A 19,187-nucleotide genomic window follows, 5' to 3' on the forward strand; every position below is an offset into this window, starting at 1 on the left:
TTGCTAAGGTGGACCAAGTACTTTCTGAACGCCTTTAACTGAAGACCAAAATAATGGGAAATTGCATGCAGTGGTTCTCTGCCCAGTCTTCTCCCACATTCACATGGAGCTACTAAGTGAACTATTCTGAAAACATGGATACGGCCAACCTACAAACGACATTTAGCTTCCACTCTGCTTTACTTCATGTGACCGTATCATTAAGTCCCAGATGGTCCAATGTTTGAACGTGATCAACTAATGTTTGAGTGTGATCAACTAAATTAATCTAATCAAGGCTTTGTTAAAACTATGGTAGTGGACAAAAAAAGCACTTTGAAAAGCATTCACAGTGAACAGTTGTCTTTGACACAAGTGATTACTGCTGGTCAAGTCAATCTGTAATGCTTTTCAGTTACAACCTCTGCCATGACAGTTTCTGTAAACAGTATCTTCTGTCATCTGTATTTCATGAGAAACTACTCTGCTCTTGAAAAGAATGTTCTAAACTTATCCATGCTTTTGTTGTTTCTCATCTGGAACATAGGCAGAGCAACCCATCCATACCTGACGTCTCCAACACCTAGAAAACCCCAACTGCAGGCACATGGCGCCGGGTCATCCCTATTTCTCAGCAAACCTGCCTCCCTCTGTCCACTGGGATTCCTGCATGGTTTCAAACCCAGTTCACGACCCATTGCTCTTCATGTACTCAGCAGTGGCTTAAAGCTCTGGAAGAAGAGTCACATCAGTGAACAAGGTGAAGCTGAGCTCCATGAGGCAGCGAGGGGCACCCTCGGCACTGAAGGACCGTTATAAGCATCGCCACTTTTCACTCCTTACCGCACAGGCAAGGCCCTTCGGCGGTCCCTTCCTTGACACGAACAAAACGCCTGACCCGCGTTCCCTCTCCACCAGGCACCCGCCGGGCGAGCCCGATCCTGGGCCGGGCCCTTTCCCCTTCCCGGAGGGCCAGGGGCAGCTACAGCCCCCAGGGGCCCGGGCCAGGCCGCGCAGGGCCCCCGCCTGCCGACCGGCCCCTCCATTTAACCTGTTTCCAGCGAAACGCTTGAAGCGGGGGCCGGGCCGCCTCCCCTCACCCCTGAGAGGAGTGCCCGGGCCGGGGCCGGGAGCGTTTCCCACACGGGAAGGCGCCGGTGACAGCTGTGAGACCCTGCGCACCTCTGCCTGCGTTACCTCTCTGCCAGGACCGTCCCCTCCGGTTTGCGGGTAGCTTCCCTCCCGCTCACGGAGCGGGGCCGGCGCGCTGCGCTCTCGCAGGGGACAACACGATCGCGACAGGACAGACCCGCCGCCGCTACCACCGCCCCGCCGGGCGGGCAGCGAGGGGCCCCGCGGCCTCGGGCCCGGCGCTGCGCATGCGCCCCGCGGCACCCCGCGACCGGCGGCGGCGGAGGGGCCGGTTCGATGTCGGCGGCGCCACGGCGGCTTCCGGGAAGATGGCGGCGTGGAGAGCGGCGGTGGTGGCGGTTGCCCGCGCTCCGCTGAGGGGGCGGCTGGCCGGGCTGCGGCCCCCTCGGAGCCAGCGTCGCCCGCCCAGCTGGAGAGTCGCTGCCGCCGCTGCCCTGGTTGGGGGAGGCTCCCTGGTGGCGTGTTACAGCGGGCGGCCGGGCGTGTTCCCGACGGTCCTGGCTCAGGTAAGGCGGCAGCATCCCCGCTCTGGCAGCCTCGCCTCCCACCGGCGGGCAGGGCCGGGGTACGGCGCCGGGGGCGGGAGCGGGGCTGCGAGGCCCGGGGGAGGCGGGCGCGAAGGAGCGGCATGCGGGCGGGCCGGGGTCCGCGGTGGCCAGACCTCGTCTGCCTCAGCGCCGTGAGGCGGGATCTGGCGGCGGGAGCCCTCATCGCTCAGTCGTCCAGCAGGTAATGCGCGTCCCCGGCCCCCTTGGCAGCCGCCGGGATCAGCACTCTGTCACTTAAACTGGCCCTGCCTCACCTCATTGACGGGAACTTTGCCGTTTTCTTCCGTGGAAGAAGGCGGGGGGTTGCCTTAGCACCGAGCGTTTCCCCCGTTCGCTTGACAGCCCTGGTCGTGCAACCTGATGAACCTGTGTGGTTTGCACAAGCACACGGCCTGTAGCGAGTTCCTCGTTTTGCTGGTGACTTTCAGCACTTCTTTCTCTTCCCTGATGCCTGGTCTTCGTATCAGGTGCTGTTAGACAGTCGTGCACCTTTTTTCCCCCTTAAAAAAGAATTATTTCACGAAATTAGCGGGTTTATATCTCATACTGTCTGAAATGCCTCACGCATAACAGGATGATTTCCTCTTAGTAAGTTCAAAATGTGTGCTATGGATGTTAAAATGTAGCTTGCCTTGGAGTATCGATGCACGCTCAGAAGGTTATGTGCAAGGACAGATAGTCGTTATTTACAAAATAATCTTTGCAAGTTCCAAAATACAGTTATGCTTCCCAACTTTATTTTTTTCATGGAGGTAGTGAACTGTTTCCTGTTCTTCAGAGAAGTAGCTATTGTCAATTAGACTTGGTTATAGGTATTTCAAGACTAGAAGACCTAGATATTTTTTAGGCCAGAGGGTTTAGGTGGGATGGGTGGAAGAAGTCAGTGTATGCATGCAGTACCATTCATCTACTTATTGCTAGGAAATTTTGGAAGTATTCAACAGTTTGTATGCTTTGATGTCTTGTCCCTTAACAGATATTGAGCAGACTGAACGGCAGGCAGATAAATAGCAACCTTTATTCTTGAGTCAAGAACAAAGAATGATTTTTTTTTTTTTTTTTTATATTGCCATCTTAACTGTGGAGAATTTCTAAGCTGCAACTTCTTAGGAAACTCAGATTTTTTTAAATAAGCATGTTTCTAAATAGATTAACTATTAGTCCTGATTCCTTGAACAGCACATGTTAAAACTTTGGTTTTCTGTATACAGCCTCTAGTGAGGAAGGCATCTGTTACTCCACTAGAAATCCTACTGGAAATGTATCTCCTTGTTGTAAAGAGCCAACAGAACATGATTTTACAATAACTTATGTGACATTTTTCAGGAGCATTGCATTATGTTTAAAAAGTTCTGTCATTGAGACCAGTTTCATGTACGTATGGAATTCTTGCCTAAGTAGACATGTATGTAGGTATATATAAAAAGTGTCAAATGTAGGAAGTAATCATTTTTAAAGGGTGTTGAGTGAAGAAATCTAGTTCTGGTGCTGATGTGTTCATGGAATAGCTTCCATGTAATGCATGGTCAGTTCTACAAGCACACTTTTTAATTTTCTAGAGGAACTCCAAAAGTCTACAGCTTATTTAATTTATTCATTTTTGGAGACAGTAAATTGCTGGAGTCTGCAAATGTTAAGTAGTTTATTCAATTTAAACTTAGTTTTCCAGTAAAACAGCTGTTGGAGATACTGTTGTAGTTATAGGCAAAAGTCCTCCGTATGTCTTGTGCTCCATGTTGCTGCAATTAACATATTGAGCTTTTTAAAACTACCTAAGAACTGACCGTGCAGAGCATAACACTACGGCCAGTAAACTGAAAGCGGAACTGGATTGTAAGAGCTAGGAGGAACAGAGTCATAGAGTCAAAGTAGGACGCTCCAAGCCTTTTGAGCAGTTTAGGTGCTACTTGTGGCTTATTAACAGAAATAGGAAATACTCAAAAGCAACAGTGTTGAAACAAGTATATCACATTTATTTTATGTTTTGAAACATTCTTTTTTCAGTTCAGCTCTTGTGCAATCCTGTTAAATGGAGATAGTTTTTGCATTCTAACAGTGGATAACTTTGTTTTCTATTAATATTCCTTTTCATTATAACTGATCTTAAGCAGCCTTGCTTGAGATTGTGCTGGCAAACAATTCTGAACAGTTTGTTCATGTTGTCATATGTCATATAGTGGAAATATTTGCAACATAGCTATGTGAAATATTATAGGTTAAGGCAAGTAGTTGAAATTTAATAGCATAATTTTCATTATCATTGTGGTAGTAAAGGAATATGTCATGGAAATGTTTATACTTCTATCTCTTCAACCAGGTCTAGCATTTGCTCTTGAGAATGCAGTGAGATTATGCTTCAATACTTCCCAGTTTTCCTTGGTAATATAGGCTTTACTGTTGAATCCTAAGAATGAATTGCTGCAAAATGGGTGGCAATTATTTAAAATACTTGACAAAGTGACAGTGTATCTCCATGCTGTAAAGAGCCAACAGAATATGCTTTTATGTTTAGTTATGTGAAGTTTTTCAGCAGTATTGCATTATGTTTAAGAAGTCCTGTCATTAAGACCAATTTCATATATGTATGGGACTCTGGTGTAAGCATCCTTTGAGCCACTTGAGTAAATTCTCATTTTGTCCTAAGCGAGATGTAACAACCATTAATAGCTTTGTTGCAGAATCAGACTCTTCACTGTAAATAGTTCCTGTTTAGGTTTAGTAGCTGAAGTTGATAACTCTATTTAGATTTTCCATTAGTGTCAATAAAACTAGTCTCTGTCAAACTAGTCAGAAATTTTTCTAGACAACTTCAGAGATACAATTGACTATTGAAGCTGGCAAACACCACACTGAAGTAAAATTTATGTAAATTCAATATTTATTCTTTTTTTCTTCTAGAGCTCTTTATTATTTTAAAATCAAAGACTGATACCTTTGTCACCTAGTTTCTTGAATCTTTCTTTAATTCCAGTCCTCGCATGCTGCTGCAGTGGCTTTAATCCTGCTCATATTGGTTGTTGGCACTTCTGCTCAGAGTGAATGAATTCCAGCCTGTCCACAAGTCTTTGCAGAATCAAAGGTCCTGCAGGGTCAGTTAATCTGTTTTCCTTTTGTGAGTTGTATAGATAATATCTGGTTTATTTTGTAGTGGGTTATGTTTGGTTACTGTGTTCTAATATAATTGTTGTTTATTCCGGCAATAAATTTTCATGTTTGTGTTTTTTTAAAACTTTTTTTGGCCCGTTCTTCTATCAGCATTTCACTACCACTTACCTGTTCTGACAGCTTACATTAAGTGGGTAGCATATTGATAATAAAACTTTCTATATTTAATGTAAAATTACCTCATATGTAATCTTTCATACTAACTGTCTCTTTAGAACTTAAGTGATTTACGAAGTTATTTTCATTCTCTATCTTCATTTGCTGACTTACTGTTAGGAAACGTGCAACTAATATCTGGTGGAATAAGTCCTTAGTGTTGATTATAAATCTCTACCGTACAAAGATTTTAATAGCAAAATTAACATATCTTTTTCTAATGTTTTATAGATACCAGGTTTTAGTTCTCTCTGCACTTGTTATTTACCAGTGAAGCTACATTGGCAATATCCTAGACTAGATATAGGCTGTGCTGGGAAAAACTAGATCAATCTTTTTTAAATTAAATGAGCTAGTCAGCTTGTATAAAGGGGGGAGAACGAAGGGGTGTGTGTAAGAGCTTTTGTTCTGCCAGTGTAACTTAGAATGAAGATTTATGTTGAATTTCACTAAAAGTGTTTATTCTGTTATCCTAACCAACACAGCCAGGTCAAAAATGTACACACTGCACTCCATACTGCAGTGATACTGTACAGGCTGCTTTTCTTCTTTAGTAGTGTAATTCAAATGACACTGTGGTATATGATTTCTAACCTTAATCAGACTTGGGGTGTTGTCTACTGTGTCTTTATTATCTCAGAGCCTGCAGTTTGCACTACTAATGTGGAGTTATATGGCCTAAAGCTGTTGGAATTAATTCTTTGGTTAAAATCTGCTGTTTATCATGAATCACCTTTGCAGTCAGGTCGGTTACCTTTATCAGGGTCAAGAATCAAGTACATGATTGCCAAAGAGCGTGCAAGTGGATTTGAAATGGCAAACGTTGGGAGGCTGTAGCATTTTGTGAGAGGCAATGACTCCTGCCTCCCCACTCCAACTAGATTTGGAACTTGCCAAGCGACTGTAGCATCAATCTCACACGTGCACAAACTGCAAATGATAAGAAAACTCTGAAAAGCAGCAGGCTGCCAGAAGCAGCATTTCCTGCCCCTGCTGAGTTTTTTATGAACATGTTTAGTCACTAGCTTCAGAAAGAAGAATATAATTTGATTCACCCATGAAAAGTTGTCATCCCTGTGGAGTGTCATATTTTGTGCTGAGTCTAAGTCACTGTTTTCCAAATGAGACTGACTGGAGTTGTTACTAGCACATATAGGAAGTTATATGTGTGCAAAGTCTTGTCTGTTTGCTGGTAAACAAGATTTTGTTTCAGCATTCTTTTTCTAGGGCTGTGGGAGCATTAGTTGGTACTTAAATATTTGATAATGCTGAGGTAAAGAGGAAAACACAACTTACCAACAGCATTTTTTTTTGTTTGTTCTTGTTAGTACTTTCTGTTACATGATTATAGTCTAACTGGTTCTGTTTATCTTACCTTTTCTACCACTGCTTGTGTTGCATCAACAACGTGCTACAATTCTTCCAGATTAGAAGAGATTCAATTCTTGTCGTGGATGTCTTAAACAAATACATATGTTGTATTTAATCATACTGAAAATACTAAGATAATGCTTATAACAATGGTTAACAAACCATTTGTGCCTTTTGTGGTTGTTTTTTTTGTGTGTTTGATATTTTTGAAATTTCATTTTATTTAAAATGTGTTTATTGAAATAGTCCTCTTTTGGACTGTGTTAAATTTTTTATTTCACTTTGAATTGCATTGAATGTTTCACCATTTTCTAATGTTACTGATTCTTAAGAGAAGCAAAGATAGCCACACATGGTAGTGGTGACTTTGTGTGTCGCAAAGATATGAAAACCATTATTCCAAGCAACTGGGAGTCAAATACTTCTAATGATTAAAACTAGAGCTTAGAGTAGTTTTTCGGGGCTACATGTGTAACCGCCACAAAAATTTATTTTGGAACTATTGTCTTACACTGTTTAAAGAAACCAGAATACTGTAAAGGATTCCCCAAACACTGGTTTGTTCAGGGAAGACCCCATTTGTTTGGCCAATATGGAAAAGGCAAAATAATATACTGGAGGACCTCTTTACAAATCCTAGGGCTATGGAGAACTCAGTGCCACACAGTTCATAGGATAATCTAGGGAGAGTGCTTAAATTAAATATAACTCTTAAGTTTATCGGGGGGTTAGTGGAAGTCTCTGGACTCCCAGACTTGGAAGCTGATAAAAATGGTTTTAAAAGTTCTGAAGTCCTGTCTGTGTTTCTTGGTTACACTTTGAGATGTGCACTGTGTATTCAAAGAGATAAGTGCTGAGATATAGTTGTTTTAGACAAGTTCTGCTGTATTGTGTGTGGTTTTCACTCAGGTAAGATTTCCAACCCAAATCAATAGATGATTGGCAAAATAATGTTTCCAATAAGCATGTTACCTGTTTAGTGTATTTTTACTTGATTGGTAACTTCTGGCATAGGCATGTAAAATACATACGCTTTCAAAACAAATGTAATCAGGTGCATGCATGTCAAAAGCAGCATTTTGTTTAAATCACTTGGAGTAATTTCTTCAGAGCAGTGAAAGGAAGAAGTGCGTAACTCTGGAGTTTTGATGGTTTTTTACACATCCTTTGTATCCAGGGCCACTTTGTGACTTAAGTTATGCTTACACTGCTTTTAGCCCATGCTTTCTCATTCATTATGTTTCTGAATATTTTTTGTAATAGATGATGTTATTTAGGAAGGTAAGCTGTGCATAATAACTGCATGGGAAGGATTTTTGATCTTGGCAGATAAAAACTATGCATGTGACATTTTAATTCGGTCACCAAATAGAAAAAAATACTGTATTTCTTTGTAGGAACCATTGTTTAATCTATAAATTATGTGTAAGTGCTTTAAATTGTGAGGCAATGATGATTCTTGTTAGAATGGGAATTTTTGTGAGGGTCTTTGCAATCTGTTTTAAAAGCCTGGTTCATGCTGAGAGAAGAACATTGGTATTAAGATGAGGTGTCTTGATAAATATAGAACCCAGGATAAAATTGCATAAGGATTTGTAATGATGTATGGAATCGCCTGGAGGGAGGAATGTGGTTCTAAAATAAAACCAGAAAGAATATGTGCAGTCTAATCTGAGAAATGTACAGGAAGATTCTTGTGCTTACTCTGTCATAAAAAGAAAAAAAATGCCCGCTTTTCTTGGATCAAAAATACTAGAATAGGTTTTGTGTCCTAAGTAATACTTTAAGGTGTTTTTATTTCTGAGTCTTTATTCTATTAGAAATTAATTGAGAATGCAAATGTAGCAGCACATATAATAGATTATTAGGATGCTCACAAAGTAAAATTAAGCATGTATAAAATAAAAGTTTGCAGCATAATGCTTTGACGGGTTTTTGAAGCTTAATGCAAATGCTTTTAATCCACATCAAACACGCTACTCAGTGATAGCTTGCAGGCCTCCAAGAAACCTCATATTTGAATCCTGCTGGTGCAAACCTGACCACATGCTCACATCGTTAATGCTTAAAATCTGTGTATTAAAACAAGACCATGTAAAGTTCACTGAAATTACCATTGCTGTTGGGTTGGAGTGTTTTTAAGTAAGAATTATATTTTTGATTGTTTTTCTAAAAATCTCTCCCCTGTTTTACCTTGTCCCTTCCATAAAATGTTGTCCTTATGTTTTTTTTGCATCTTATTTTGCTGCTGACCATTGTTCTTTCTGCATGACAGAACATACTGCGCTGTACAGTGAACTGGGATGCAGTGCATGGAGCCGGGCAGTGGTCCCTGCACAGCCTTAGATTTCTGTTCTGGATGTAGCACGGTCGGAAGGGTGTTAGAGGATTCCTTATGGCATTTTCAGGTTCGGTCCTTGAACCATCTGCAAGATGGTGCCTTTAAATCTTCTTCCCACTGAAGAATCTGGAAAACTGGCAGCCTTCGGGGGCGGGGGGGGGGGCCCAGTTTGATTCAAGGGGCTTTGAACTCGTGATGTTTCTTTACAGCAGTGCCCAGCACTGGAGAGGCTCGGTATAGAGATGCAGTGAGCTGCAGGCAGTGCTCTCGTTGGTGTGTGGTAGCATCCCTCTGCCAACTTTGTGGTTTACTTTCTGCTGTATCTTTCCTGCTATATTTACCATCTCTATAAATATTACTGAAAAATGATGTCTTAGATCATTATAAGGCAGTCAGCTCTGTAGGTAAACACATTAAATACTGACTATTTTTGAACAGGAAATGGGTAGTCAATTTTTTATTACACAACTGAGATATCGATAGTCTATGGCTACATAAGAGATAGTTTAACACAATTCATGCATGTGCCTTCTAACTCTGGTATATCATGTCAATATGTTCCTATTAAGTGTTTTTTTTACCCTGCATCTAGAAGTAAACTACAATATATAACTGGTTTGGTTCTGTGCATTTAAATGCCTTGATAACATTGTTGCCTCCTAATTCATCTAGAATGAATGAGTTTCAGTTAATAGTCCCAAAATATTATGAAAATAGTATGTGTTCAAAACATGCATTTTAAAACAACATTCCTCCAGTTTTTAAGCGTCAGTAAATATGAATCTGCCATACAAGAAGAGCTTTTTGGAATTAGATTGCCAGCTCAGCCTCTTCTAATCTTTTTTCTCTTCCTTAAATATCCTTCAGTCTTTCTGAAACTGTTCCTCTTGTGCAGCCAACCAGGGTAACCTTAGCTACCTCTTGTTTAATTCTGTATTTCACTGTGTTATGGAAATATTGTATGTATCAGGTATCCACCAAGCAGTCTAAATCAATAACTGAGATATTAAATATATCACAAACATCATTCTCAGCATTAGTGACATACAGACATTGTCATGTTGTGTGCCTAAAATAGAATGTGGTATAGAGAGTATGGAATCTGTAGGACCATGATGTTATAATTAATTATAGACTTAAATATTACTTATGGATGTGCATTTGTTTCTCAACTTTAAATATATGGTATCCTTTTCAGCTTTTTCAATGTGAGATATTTATATCCTGAAGTTTTTGGCTTTGAAAATATTTACATTTATTCCCTTCTCTGTGTGCATGGAGATTCTTTGTGCAGGTGTCTTCACTGATACTAAAACAACATGATGTCAAATGTAATCTTAGGGGTCAAGGTTAAAATTTAACTATCTTTCATCTGATCTGTCATCTTTTACTTGAATTCACTCTTGCTATATGACTTCAGTGATTAAGTAAAATCTAACTAACATTCTTTCTAGGTACTGTGATACATGGGCACAGATGGGATGAGTTAAGCTGCATGGTTTTGTTGTGGTTTTAGCTACTGTTTTAATTGCAGTGTAAAATAGGTTAGTGTTTGACTCTGTGGCTGTTTATGTTTGTCCACTAACATAAACAGCCAAAGAATCTCAAACACTAACCTTAGTGGACAAACATAAACAGGTAAGAAAATAGCTTGCCTGAAAATTTAAAAAAAAAAACAAAACAACCAAACCCTTTTGAATATAAAGAATTGCTCAAAATATTTTTCTGATTTTTAACAAAGATCCCAGAGATGAAACTAATATTTATTTAGTGGGGATATGAGACTTTTCCTCCAGTAAATACTCTAGGTGGTTTCAAAATAGATACTCTAATTTTTCTTTTTTTATCTGCTTTCTTAGATGGAAGCTCTGTTGTTTCTTGTTCTAAAAACTTTGAACTTAGTGATAATTAGCCTTTTTTTTTTTTTGTAAGAAATTATCTGTTGTGTACAAGCAGTAGCATCTATTCTCCTGTTGCTCCTGTTTTGTACTTTTTCAAATGTGTTTGCTGATAGCATGCTGTATTACACTTCCTTGCAGACCTTTCTGTAAAGACTGTTGCTGGCTGAATATGGGTATTTGTAACAAGTGGGTTAGGATCTTGGAAACATAAAATAGAAAAAGAAGGAATAACTCAGAGTCTAGTTGAATGTGTGCCATGGATAAACTTAGACTCACTGGTGATAACTGTAACAATAGCATTAGCTTTATTTATTCCATCTCCTGATTTTCTATATTGGGTATTTTTAGGTCACTAAATTTTGGTACATTGTAATGTTGTCTAATTTTCTTTTTATTATGGTTCTTACAATAAGGTTACTTAATGTAACAAGGCTTAATTTTGCTTGAATATTATTCCAAAAAGACACTAGCTAAAATAATCATCAAAGATAAATGACAGATAAACCTATGTGAAATGCTCATTCAGAATATACATAGTAGGCTATATCTCCTTACTGCTACTCATGAAGGTTTTTATTACACTATGAATGCAAAGACAAGAGAAGGGAGTCTTGTCAGCTTTAAACAGCATTTAAAGTAGTTCTTCTAGGTTTGTGTCCCTTTGAGGGTAGGAGAAATTTCAAGAGTGACTGTCCTGCACTGATGGAGTCTATAAAAAGAAGTTATAGCAGATGTAGCTAATAAATATTATCTTATCAGCACTGATACCTTCCCTGCTCCTTTGCCAAATCAGCAGAGAAACTCCTTCGTCTCACTCCAAAAACTGCAGACACTAACTCTAGCATAGATGAAAAATTTACATAAAATAAATTATTTCTGGAAACACCAATTTCCTTCTTAATCTTTCTTTTTTTAAAAGTAGGCATTTTTTTATAATGCCTATTATTGGAGATAGTGCCATATTACACTAATAATCTATTACCAAATTATAATAGAATATTAAAATACTTTGAACTGCATATACAGCTATATAAGTATATATCTGTAATGTAAATTTATACTTTATATGTATTGGTAGGGATATAATAGTATGCATATATATGAAATTGACTTAAAATACAGACCGTGAATGCAGTAATAAAAAATAAATATAAGACTGTATTAATAATGAAGTTATGTGATTTATTTTGAAAGTTTCTATCAGATATGCCCAGAATTTAAAGGACGGATTCTGCCTGAAGTTCCATCAAAGGCTCCTTCTGGTGGCCCTGTAAGAGGCAGAGGGCTGCGTGCTGCCGAGTCAGGCCGGGCTTTGAACTTAACTGCATGCACGTGCAGATGTGAAATCTTGCCAAGGAGGAAAGTGGAAAGTTCTGTGCTGTCGTATTGCTCACCATGCTGAAATGAACCTCGTAATTGTATTGTATTCTCTCACAAAGTTGCCAAAATGAACTTTATTTTCAGTACAGAAATCTTAATGGTTACATATTGACCACGTTATTTGACAATCTGCTTCCCCTTTTCTAAAACTTTGACAATTAGAAGGCACCAGAGCTTAATGACAGAAGAATTGGTTTAGGGCTGCAGTACAGCTTCTGTACCAGTTCTCTCCAGGTTTGTTCTTGAAGCAACTGTGGACTTGTCTGGTAATTTGGTGTTTTTTCCAGGAAATGCAAAATCAAAATAATACTCAGCATGGAGACTAAGATACTGCTTTTTGCCTTTACCTTATAACCTTAAATTGTTTAAGTGCAAAGTGACAGTGGTCTCAGTAGCCTGGAATTGTCACAAAGTGAAATGTTTTCCCTTGCTTGTTTACCTGAGGGGAAAGCGTTACAGTATGGCTCTTAGAAATGCAGTAAAGCTGACTGATAAAACATCTGGCACCCTTTTGTACTGAAAAATATGCTTGATGGTCTTTGGCATAAGGGAATACAATAGTATCACTGCTGTATGTGGGAGTAAGTAGAACATGACAAGCTTCTGCTGAAGGTGTGAAACTGGAGGAATAAACATTGTAATCTCCAAAAGACAAAAAAGCAATACAAAACATGCATCAATTTAAAACCGGGGTTTCCCAGAGCAATTTAGATGCTTTTATGTTAGGTAAAGCGTTAATATAAAATCTGTACTTTTCAATAGGGAACAAATTATGAGAATTGATACTTGATTTAATTGCTCACATTAGATGGGCTTCTGGTTCTTAATGCATAACTGTTCTTCATGAGATCCATCTCCACTTAAAAGTAGCTTTTCTACTTCTTGCAGGGAGTTGTGTCCACAGAACATCCTGGAGAGTTATTTGTTTTGTTTAAGTAAGTGGGGGGGGGGGGGGGGAAGAGTTTTGCTACTAACATGCATAGATCAGAGAAAACATATTTTCAGTTCTTCAGACAAGTGTAAGATCTGGTCTGTCTTCCTGAAATTTTTGTGTTACTGAAATTTGTTGGGTTTTTTTTTAATGATGTAGTTACAGCAGCTACTGAGAAAATGTGGATGTGTTTTTTTAAGTTTGCAGTAGGAGAAATGTAGTCTTTCATATTCTGATTCTAGAGAAATCCTGTGGTTAGGCAAGGGATGTTTATAAGCACGTGAGAAACAACTGAGTGATGGAAATAGAGCTACTTAAACAATATGCAGATTCCATTTCTGCTCAGTTGGGTGAGCTCCACAATGTGCAGATGCTTTTCTTGTGCTGTGACTTATTTTGTCTGAAATTATTTTCTTCTAACACTCCACCAGATTATCTGGCAGTGCATGCTGCTATTTATTCTGAAGTGACAGGGTTTTTTAAGATCTATGAGCTCTTTTCATTTAAATTTGATATAGCCAGACCTTCCCATATGGAAGCTTCTCAACAAAATCTTAAAATATATTTGGATTAATTTATAATAGCTAAACATGCTCTATTTTGTGGTGTACAGTTAAAATGTGTATTTTAATTTGCCAAAGTAAATCAATTTCTGTATTATATCAGAGCTGGAGTTTGTTTTTATAGCTTGGTGGTTATTGCATGTGTGTATATTACTGCTGCAGTATTTCTCCTTCTGGGAAAAAATAATTGTTCATTTTTTCACATAGGGCTGTAGTTAAGCACTTCTGTAAAGAAATTTGCGCTTGTCTTGAGCTCTCTCCAGCAACTTTCTTGAAAAAGGGTACTAAAGACCTAAAAATCATAAGTAACAGCATTTAGGCTGTGACCTATGGGAAAGACTCAACATGGAAAACAAAACCAGCAAAAACTAAAGCAAGTCTTCTGGTTTTGGATTTAAAAAAAAAAAAAAATCAGTTAAAACTTTAAATTTTCAGCTTAGCTCAAGAACCATCATGGATAATAAACAGTGTAAAGTATATAAAAGTACTTTTCCTAGAACACAGTGTTTTCCTTTATTCTGAATATGCCTGTTGTATGGAATGTTCCTACTCAATCTCCCAGAAAAACATTGTACGAAATTGCTGACATACTTTTTTCCCAGCTGCTGTTAAATTTGGAAAACTGACAATGTCATATTGCCAAATGGTGTTGCATTGTTGTTCTTTAATTCTATGATTTATGCTACTTCTTTTCAGCCTCAAAAGTGAAAAATATAAAGAAAATCTGAAGATTTAGGTGCACCAGAAATGTTGCATGTGTTAATTGAGCAGACTTCATATAGCAATAAATACCGGATTCTTTATGTGAACACTTTTATAAAAAATAATGCACTTTCACTGTTCATATGCCATCAATTTACTGAATGTTTATTCTGGGTACCTCATTTTAGAATTTGTGATGAAGAGGTCCCTCCAACAGTACTGCTGCTTGAAATGACAGCGGTGTGATCAAGATGCATTGTCAGAAATAGTGATTTACGCCAAGAAATCTGACTACAAAACTCTTAAAGCAGTATATAATGTTCCACTACAGATAGCTTTCTCTTTGCAGCGTACGCTCATTCTCTGTGGCAGAGGTTGGAGGTGCTACTTCCAGTATTGCGGGGTACTCTTACTGACAGCAGACAGGGAATGATTACCCTGAGAGTCATCAGTCATGGCTGAATCTTTTGGGGGAAGGATTTGTGAGACTGTAGTTGTGGGAGTAATGGGGCATCTTTCTTGCTTCTTCATCCCCTAATTGCTTGTTAATTAGATCTTTGTGGGAATCTGGGAGTCTTCCCTGCAGGACTCCTTCCTCACAGCAGACACTGCAGAATGAAGTTGTGTAGAGGGTGCTGGGTCGTCTTTACTTCGCGTAGCCTGCAGGTTGGGTCACTCTCCCTCCATCACTTCCAGGACCAGCAGACCCCACATGAGGGACTGCTCTGCACTGCCGCTTGCCAGCTGGAAGCAATGCTTGCTTCTACTCCTCCATTGCTGAAGCAGAGCGGCCGACCTTGGCTCAGTTTTGAATACAGAGTTAGAATGTGGCAGGTAATGGGAAGTAGACACAGTGGCTCTGGGCCAGGCTGTGTAGGGATTAAATTCTGGATGTGGAGTTAATATGATGGAATTAGACCCTTCTGTATGGTTCAGTAGAATATGTGTGATTGTGTATCACATCAGTAAATTCATGTTACGTACATCTACTTCTGGCCATCAGAAATATCTAGCTGATCTGACTAGACCACCATAAGTGGATTTAAAAGTTGCTTGCAGTTCTCTGAAGTGTGTTACACTTTATGAATATAGTCTTCCTTGTTATCCTGGAGGTCATACCTGGGCTGTTATTTTGCTGCTTCAGACCTGGAGATTGTCAGGTTTCCCATCCCTGTGTGCTTGAGGGACACTTCTAGCCCATTTAGTGTCCCTGTGCATGAGTTTGGCAAAACGAAGTTGATAGAGCCAATGTCCTTCATTAGACCAGCTGCTGTAACTGGGAAGATTAAACAAGCTTTTGGTCACCACACCAAGCTGTAGAATGTGTCTTCTCTGTCAGTAAACTTGGAGTAGATCTGGAATAGACTTGGAATAGATCTGGAACTAGATGATGTTTGAGGTCCCTTCCAACTCAAATCATTCTGTGATTCATTCTATGATAGACAGATAATGAGGTACTGATGATGATCAGGTTATGTTGAGGTAGCCATGAGTCAATAGTGTTGTGCTTTTGATTGTAGATAGTGTATTGGTCCTAGAGGTCATACTTCACAAAGAGAAGAGTCAATGAATAGTTTCATTGAATTTGAAGTTAACATGCTAGCAGCAGTCATGCCTATACATCAGCTAAATAATTTTTTTTTACTGAGATATCTTGCTGAATGTGAGAAACTTCCCATGCAGGCAAATCATAAAGGTAGTTCTGCTTTTGCAGCAAAAATTGCCTTTATTCAGTTTTGGTCCTGCAATCTTTCTATTTAATATAATACTTTTATAGTAGGGGAAGCAGGGGAGGAGAAAGCGGATCTGCTGTCCTCCAGAGTTTGCTCTACTGTATTTTTGGAACTGGTGTATGCATAAGGCACTGAGGAAGGCACCCTGTGTTATTGTAGTTGTCTCAAAAAATTTTATTTTATGCAATATATATACGCAATAGCATAATTTCCATTATTCATAAAATAAGTGTCCCTTAAATGTCTGACATTCAAAGTAATCAAATTGCTGTTATATGTATTTATAAGCAATTTACCTAACACATAACCAACCTGTTAATGGTAAAACAATGCTTTGACAATGGACTAAGTTGAACTTCATGTAGTGGTAAAAAGTGTTCAGAAATCATAAATCAGACCTTAGAATTGAACTGGCTGAAAATGTAAGGTTTTTATTTAAGGTCATGTGGATTCTTTTTACTGGTTTTGAACTTCCAGGCTCAAAACTTCTGAATTGTAAGGGCTAGAAGTTTTTCAGTGAAAGCTGAGATACTTTCTCAGTATTATGAACAATAATGTGACTTTAATGATATCAAATACTTTGCAAGTATTCATGATGAAACTAAGCGGCAGGATCAATGTGTGTATATATATACACTTTGTATACCCTTGACTTGAGAATCAAGAGTAGCAAGAGCCTTGATGAGTTCTTTGGTGGCATTTGTTAAATCTTGAGGTGAGAAACTTTATTGAAGTGCCAAGTTGCACTACTTACCACAGTGAAAAACAAGCCTATAATAATAGAAAAAGGGCTGTAAAAACGGATGACTGCTTTCATCTTGTGGAATTCCTAGTTGATTATCCATTTCATAACCTGTCTCCTTTCCTTATAGTATGTTTGCTCCATATGGCCTATTTTCTTGATTCGTTAAGTTGAGGGCTGGTGAAGTTGAGGGCTAGTGACCTTCAAGTTCTTCCAGATGGAAAGGGGGAAATGATCACTTCCCACACAGAAGAAACTTGAGAAAATTGTAAGTTTAAAAAAAAAAAGGAAAAAGAGGGGGAGAAAATTTCATTACCTGGAAATAATTTATCCAGCAAATATAAACTTGGATTATCTTTGTTGGTTTTGTACAGTGTCTTGTATGTTGAGGTCGTTGCTAATGACAGGGTTCTCATGCACTGCAGCAAAACAGATAAAAGCTTACGTTACCTGAGCCATGAATCCTGGACTGAGTTTTGCTGGGGGAGTAAAAACTCCCCCCCTTTTTTTTTGTGGGAGTGTAGTATTGCAATTCATTTCTTGGTGGTGTTTTGTTTTCAAATTCTCTTCCTTATCAGCATGAGAATAGCTGTATTCATAATGCCAGGTTTGGTATGGAGTTTTAGCAGCCTTGTGTTAAAAGGCTGCACTTTAGAGCACGATGATAACTCTGCTAGGAAGTTCTGGGCATCTACATTTGGGTACAGAAAGCCTCAGACTTTTCTGTAGTAGTAAGTTTTTTTCAATTAGTGTTTTCCCCCGCTGAAAACAAACCAGGTGGTTGTAGTCTACACCATAGGAATATGTCTGTTTTGACAACATTAGGAAGGTTTCTACTGCCTAGAATGAGAATAGAGAGGAGAGGTCATTTTTCAGAATAAGGAGTCTGAAGGCTAGGATATGAAATATTTAGGCTCAAATCCATGATCTGGATAGAGCACAACACAAAGCTCAGTCTGCATCTTTCATATCACAGGTAAGTGTCTTATCAGCCAACTTATTAGGTGTTCTAGGATGATTTTTTATTTTTTTTTAAAGTTGAATAGCAACAAAAAAATTTCTCAGATGTACTGAAACTGTGATGTTCTTTTCCTGCCAGTCAAGGTACTTCAGGACTTAAAACCAGTCTTACATTAAGTATATATAAGGCCAATTTATGAAAAGAAAAAACTTTCCAGAGAGTTGTCTTTTTTGTTTGTTGGTTTTAAGTAAAAATATTTAGATTCTTATGGTATTGTTTACTTGTGATAAAAATATGATTCTTTTAGGGCCAGACTGAGAGAGAGGCACAGAATTTCAAAGGTACGCTCTTTCTCAACCAGATTTGGATATAACTGAATACATCAAATACAACCGAAGGAAAAAACAAATGAATTTTGGAAGGAAATGTATCATCAGCTTTTCTCTATCCTCTCAGTTTACCAAGAACTTCCTGAAGAAGGACTAAGTTTATTCAGAGACTTAGAGTGAAAATAATTGGTTTTATGAGTCAAAATAGTTGTTTTTATGGAGTGTTTAATAGGTTCACAATCAGATAACTTCGTATTCAAAGTACAGTTGGTTCAGTGTAACTCATGTAAGCCTCTGTGTGAACTGTATCATTAGTTTAATTTGCCTGTTTTGAAACCAGTATTAGATTAGAGTTGGAAAGATAACGCAATACTTTACCAAGTGCTAAACTGGGTTTAAAATCCCCCTTAATGGTATAGTCTGCATTATGTATCTCAGTTGTGTTAAAGATACTAAAGTTAAAAATAAAGGGGAGGAGGAAAGGCATATCTGTGGTGTCAGCGAGGCATGTGGTAAGCTGATGTATAAAGGGAAGGTAATGGATCTGCTTGGATTCCAGCCAGTGGTGCCGGACGCAGGCGTTCTGCCGAGGCACATTCCGGGGCATTAAGTGCAATCCCTTCCCTGAGCATGCTGAGCCCTCTGCGTAATTCGTCTTCCCTGTGGTCCGTTCTGCTGGAGACTGGGCATACAGTTTAGGTAGTTTAATTACCAGTGCAACTTCTTGGTAGTTGCTTTTTCAATTCAGGGTGGTGTTTGACTTCTGAACACTTAGACGCAGGTATCTCCGTTTGAATCTTCTATTCAGGCACTATCTTTCAACTTCCTATTACTTTGAATAGGGTATTAGAATCTTGTTTCTACTCTAAATTTCTGATTGTAAGCAAACTATCTTAAGATGATGGCTTTTTAATCAATGTTTTTTAATTTATGAGCACTATTGGTGTTAGCATGCAAAATTAAGTGATGGTGGGATTTCCTTTTAACCTCTGTGTCATATTAGCAACTTATTCTGATACTACAGCTGTTTGCTATTTTATAGCAACACTGGAGGAAAAAACCATATGATCCATTTTTGTGAACACAAAGAGGAAGAACAGAAGGAAAAAGAATTTCTTCATCAGTGGAAGGCACCTGTATATTTCAACAACAAGTAATCAAATGCTGCAATAAAACTCACTCCCTAAAGGTGTCCAAGATGGAAGTTTACATCCTGCAACCTTTGAGAAGCAT

At 38.9% G+C, this 19,187-nt stretch overlaps 1 protein-coding gene across 2 annotated transcripts in view; it reads left to right on the top strand.

Moving 5' to 3' along the window:
- Positions 1-1,158: 1,158 nt before the first annotated feature.
- Positions 1,159-19,187, top strand: part of MICU2 (mitochondrial calcium uptake 2) — a 157,167-nt gene continuing 139,138 nt past the window's right edge. For both annotated transcript variants that reach the window (XM_075742196.1, XM_075742198.1), the window contains exon 1: positions 1,159-1,637. In XM_075742196.1, coding sequence (XP_075598311.1) covers positions 1,359-1,637 — 279 coding nt within the window. In that variant the 5' untranslated portion in view covers positions 1,159-1,358. The remainder of the gene's footprint in view (positions 1,638-19,187) is intronic.

This window comes from Balearica regulorum, chromosome 1 (assembly GCF_011004875.1).
Source record: "Balearica regulorum gibbericeps isolate bBalReg1 chromosome 1, bBalReg1.pri, whole genome shotgun sequence".
Taxonomy (NCBI): Eukaryota; Metazoa; Chordata; class Aves; order Gruiformes; family Gruidae; genus Balearica; species Balearica regulorum.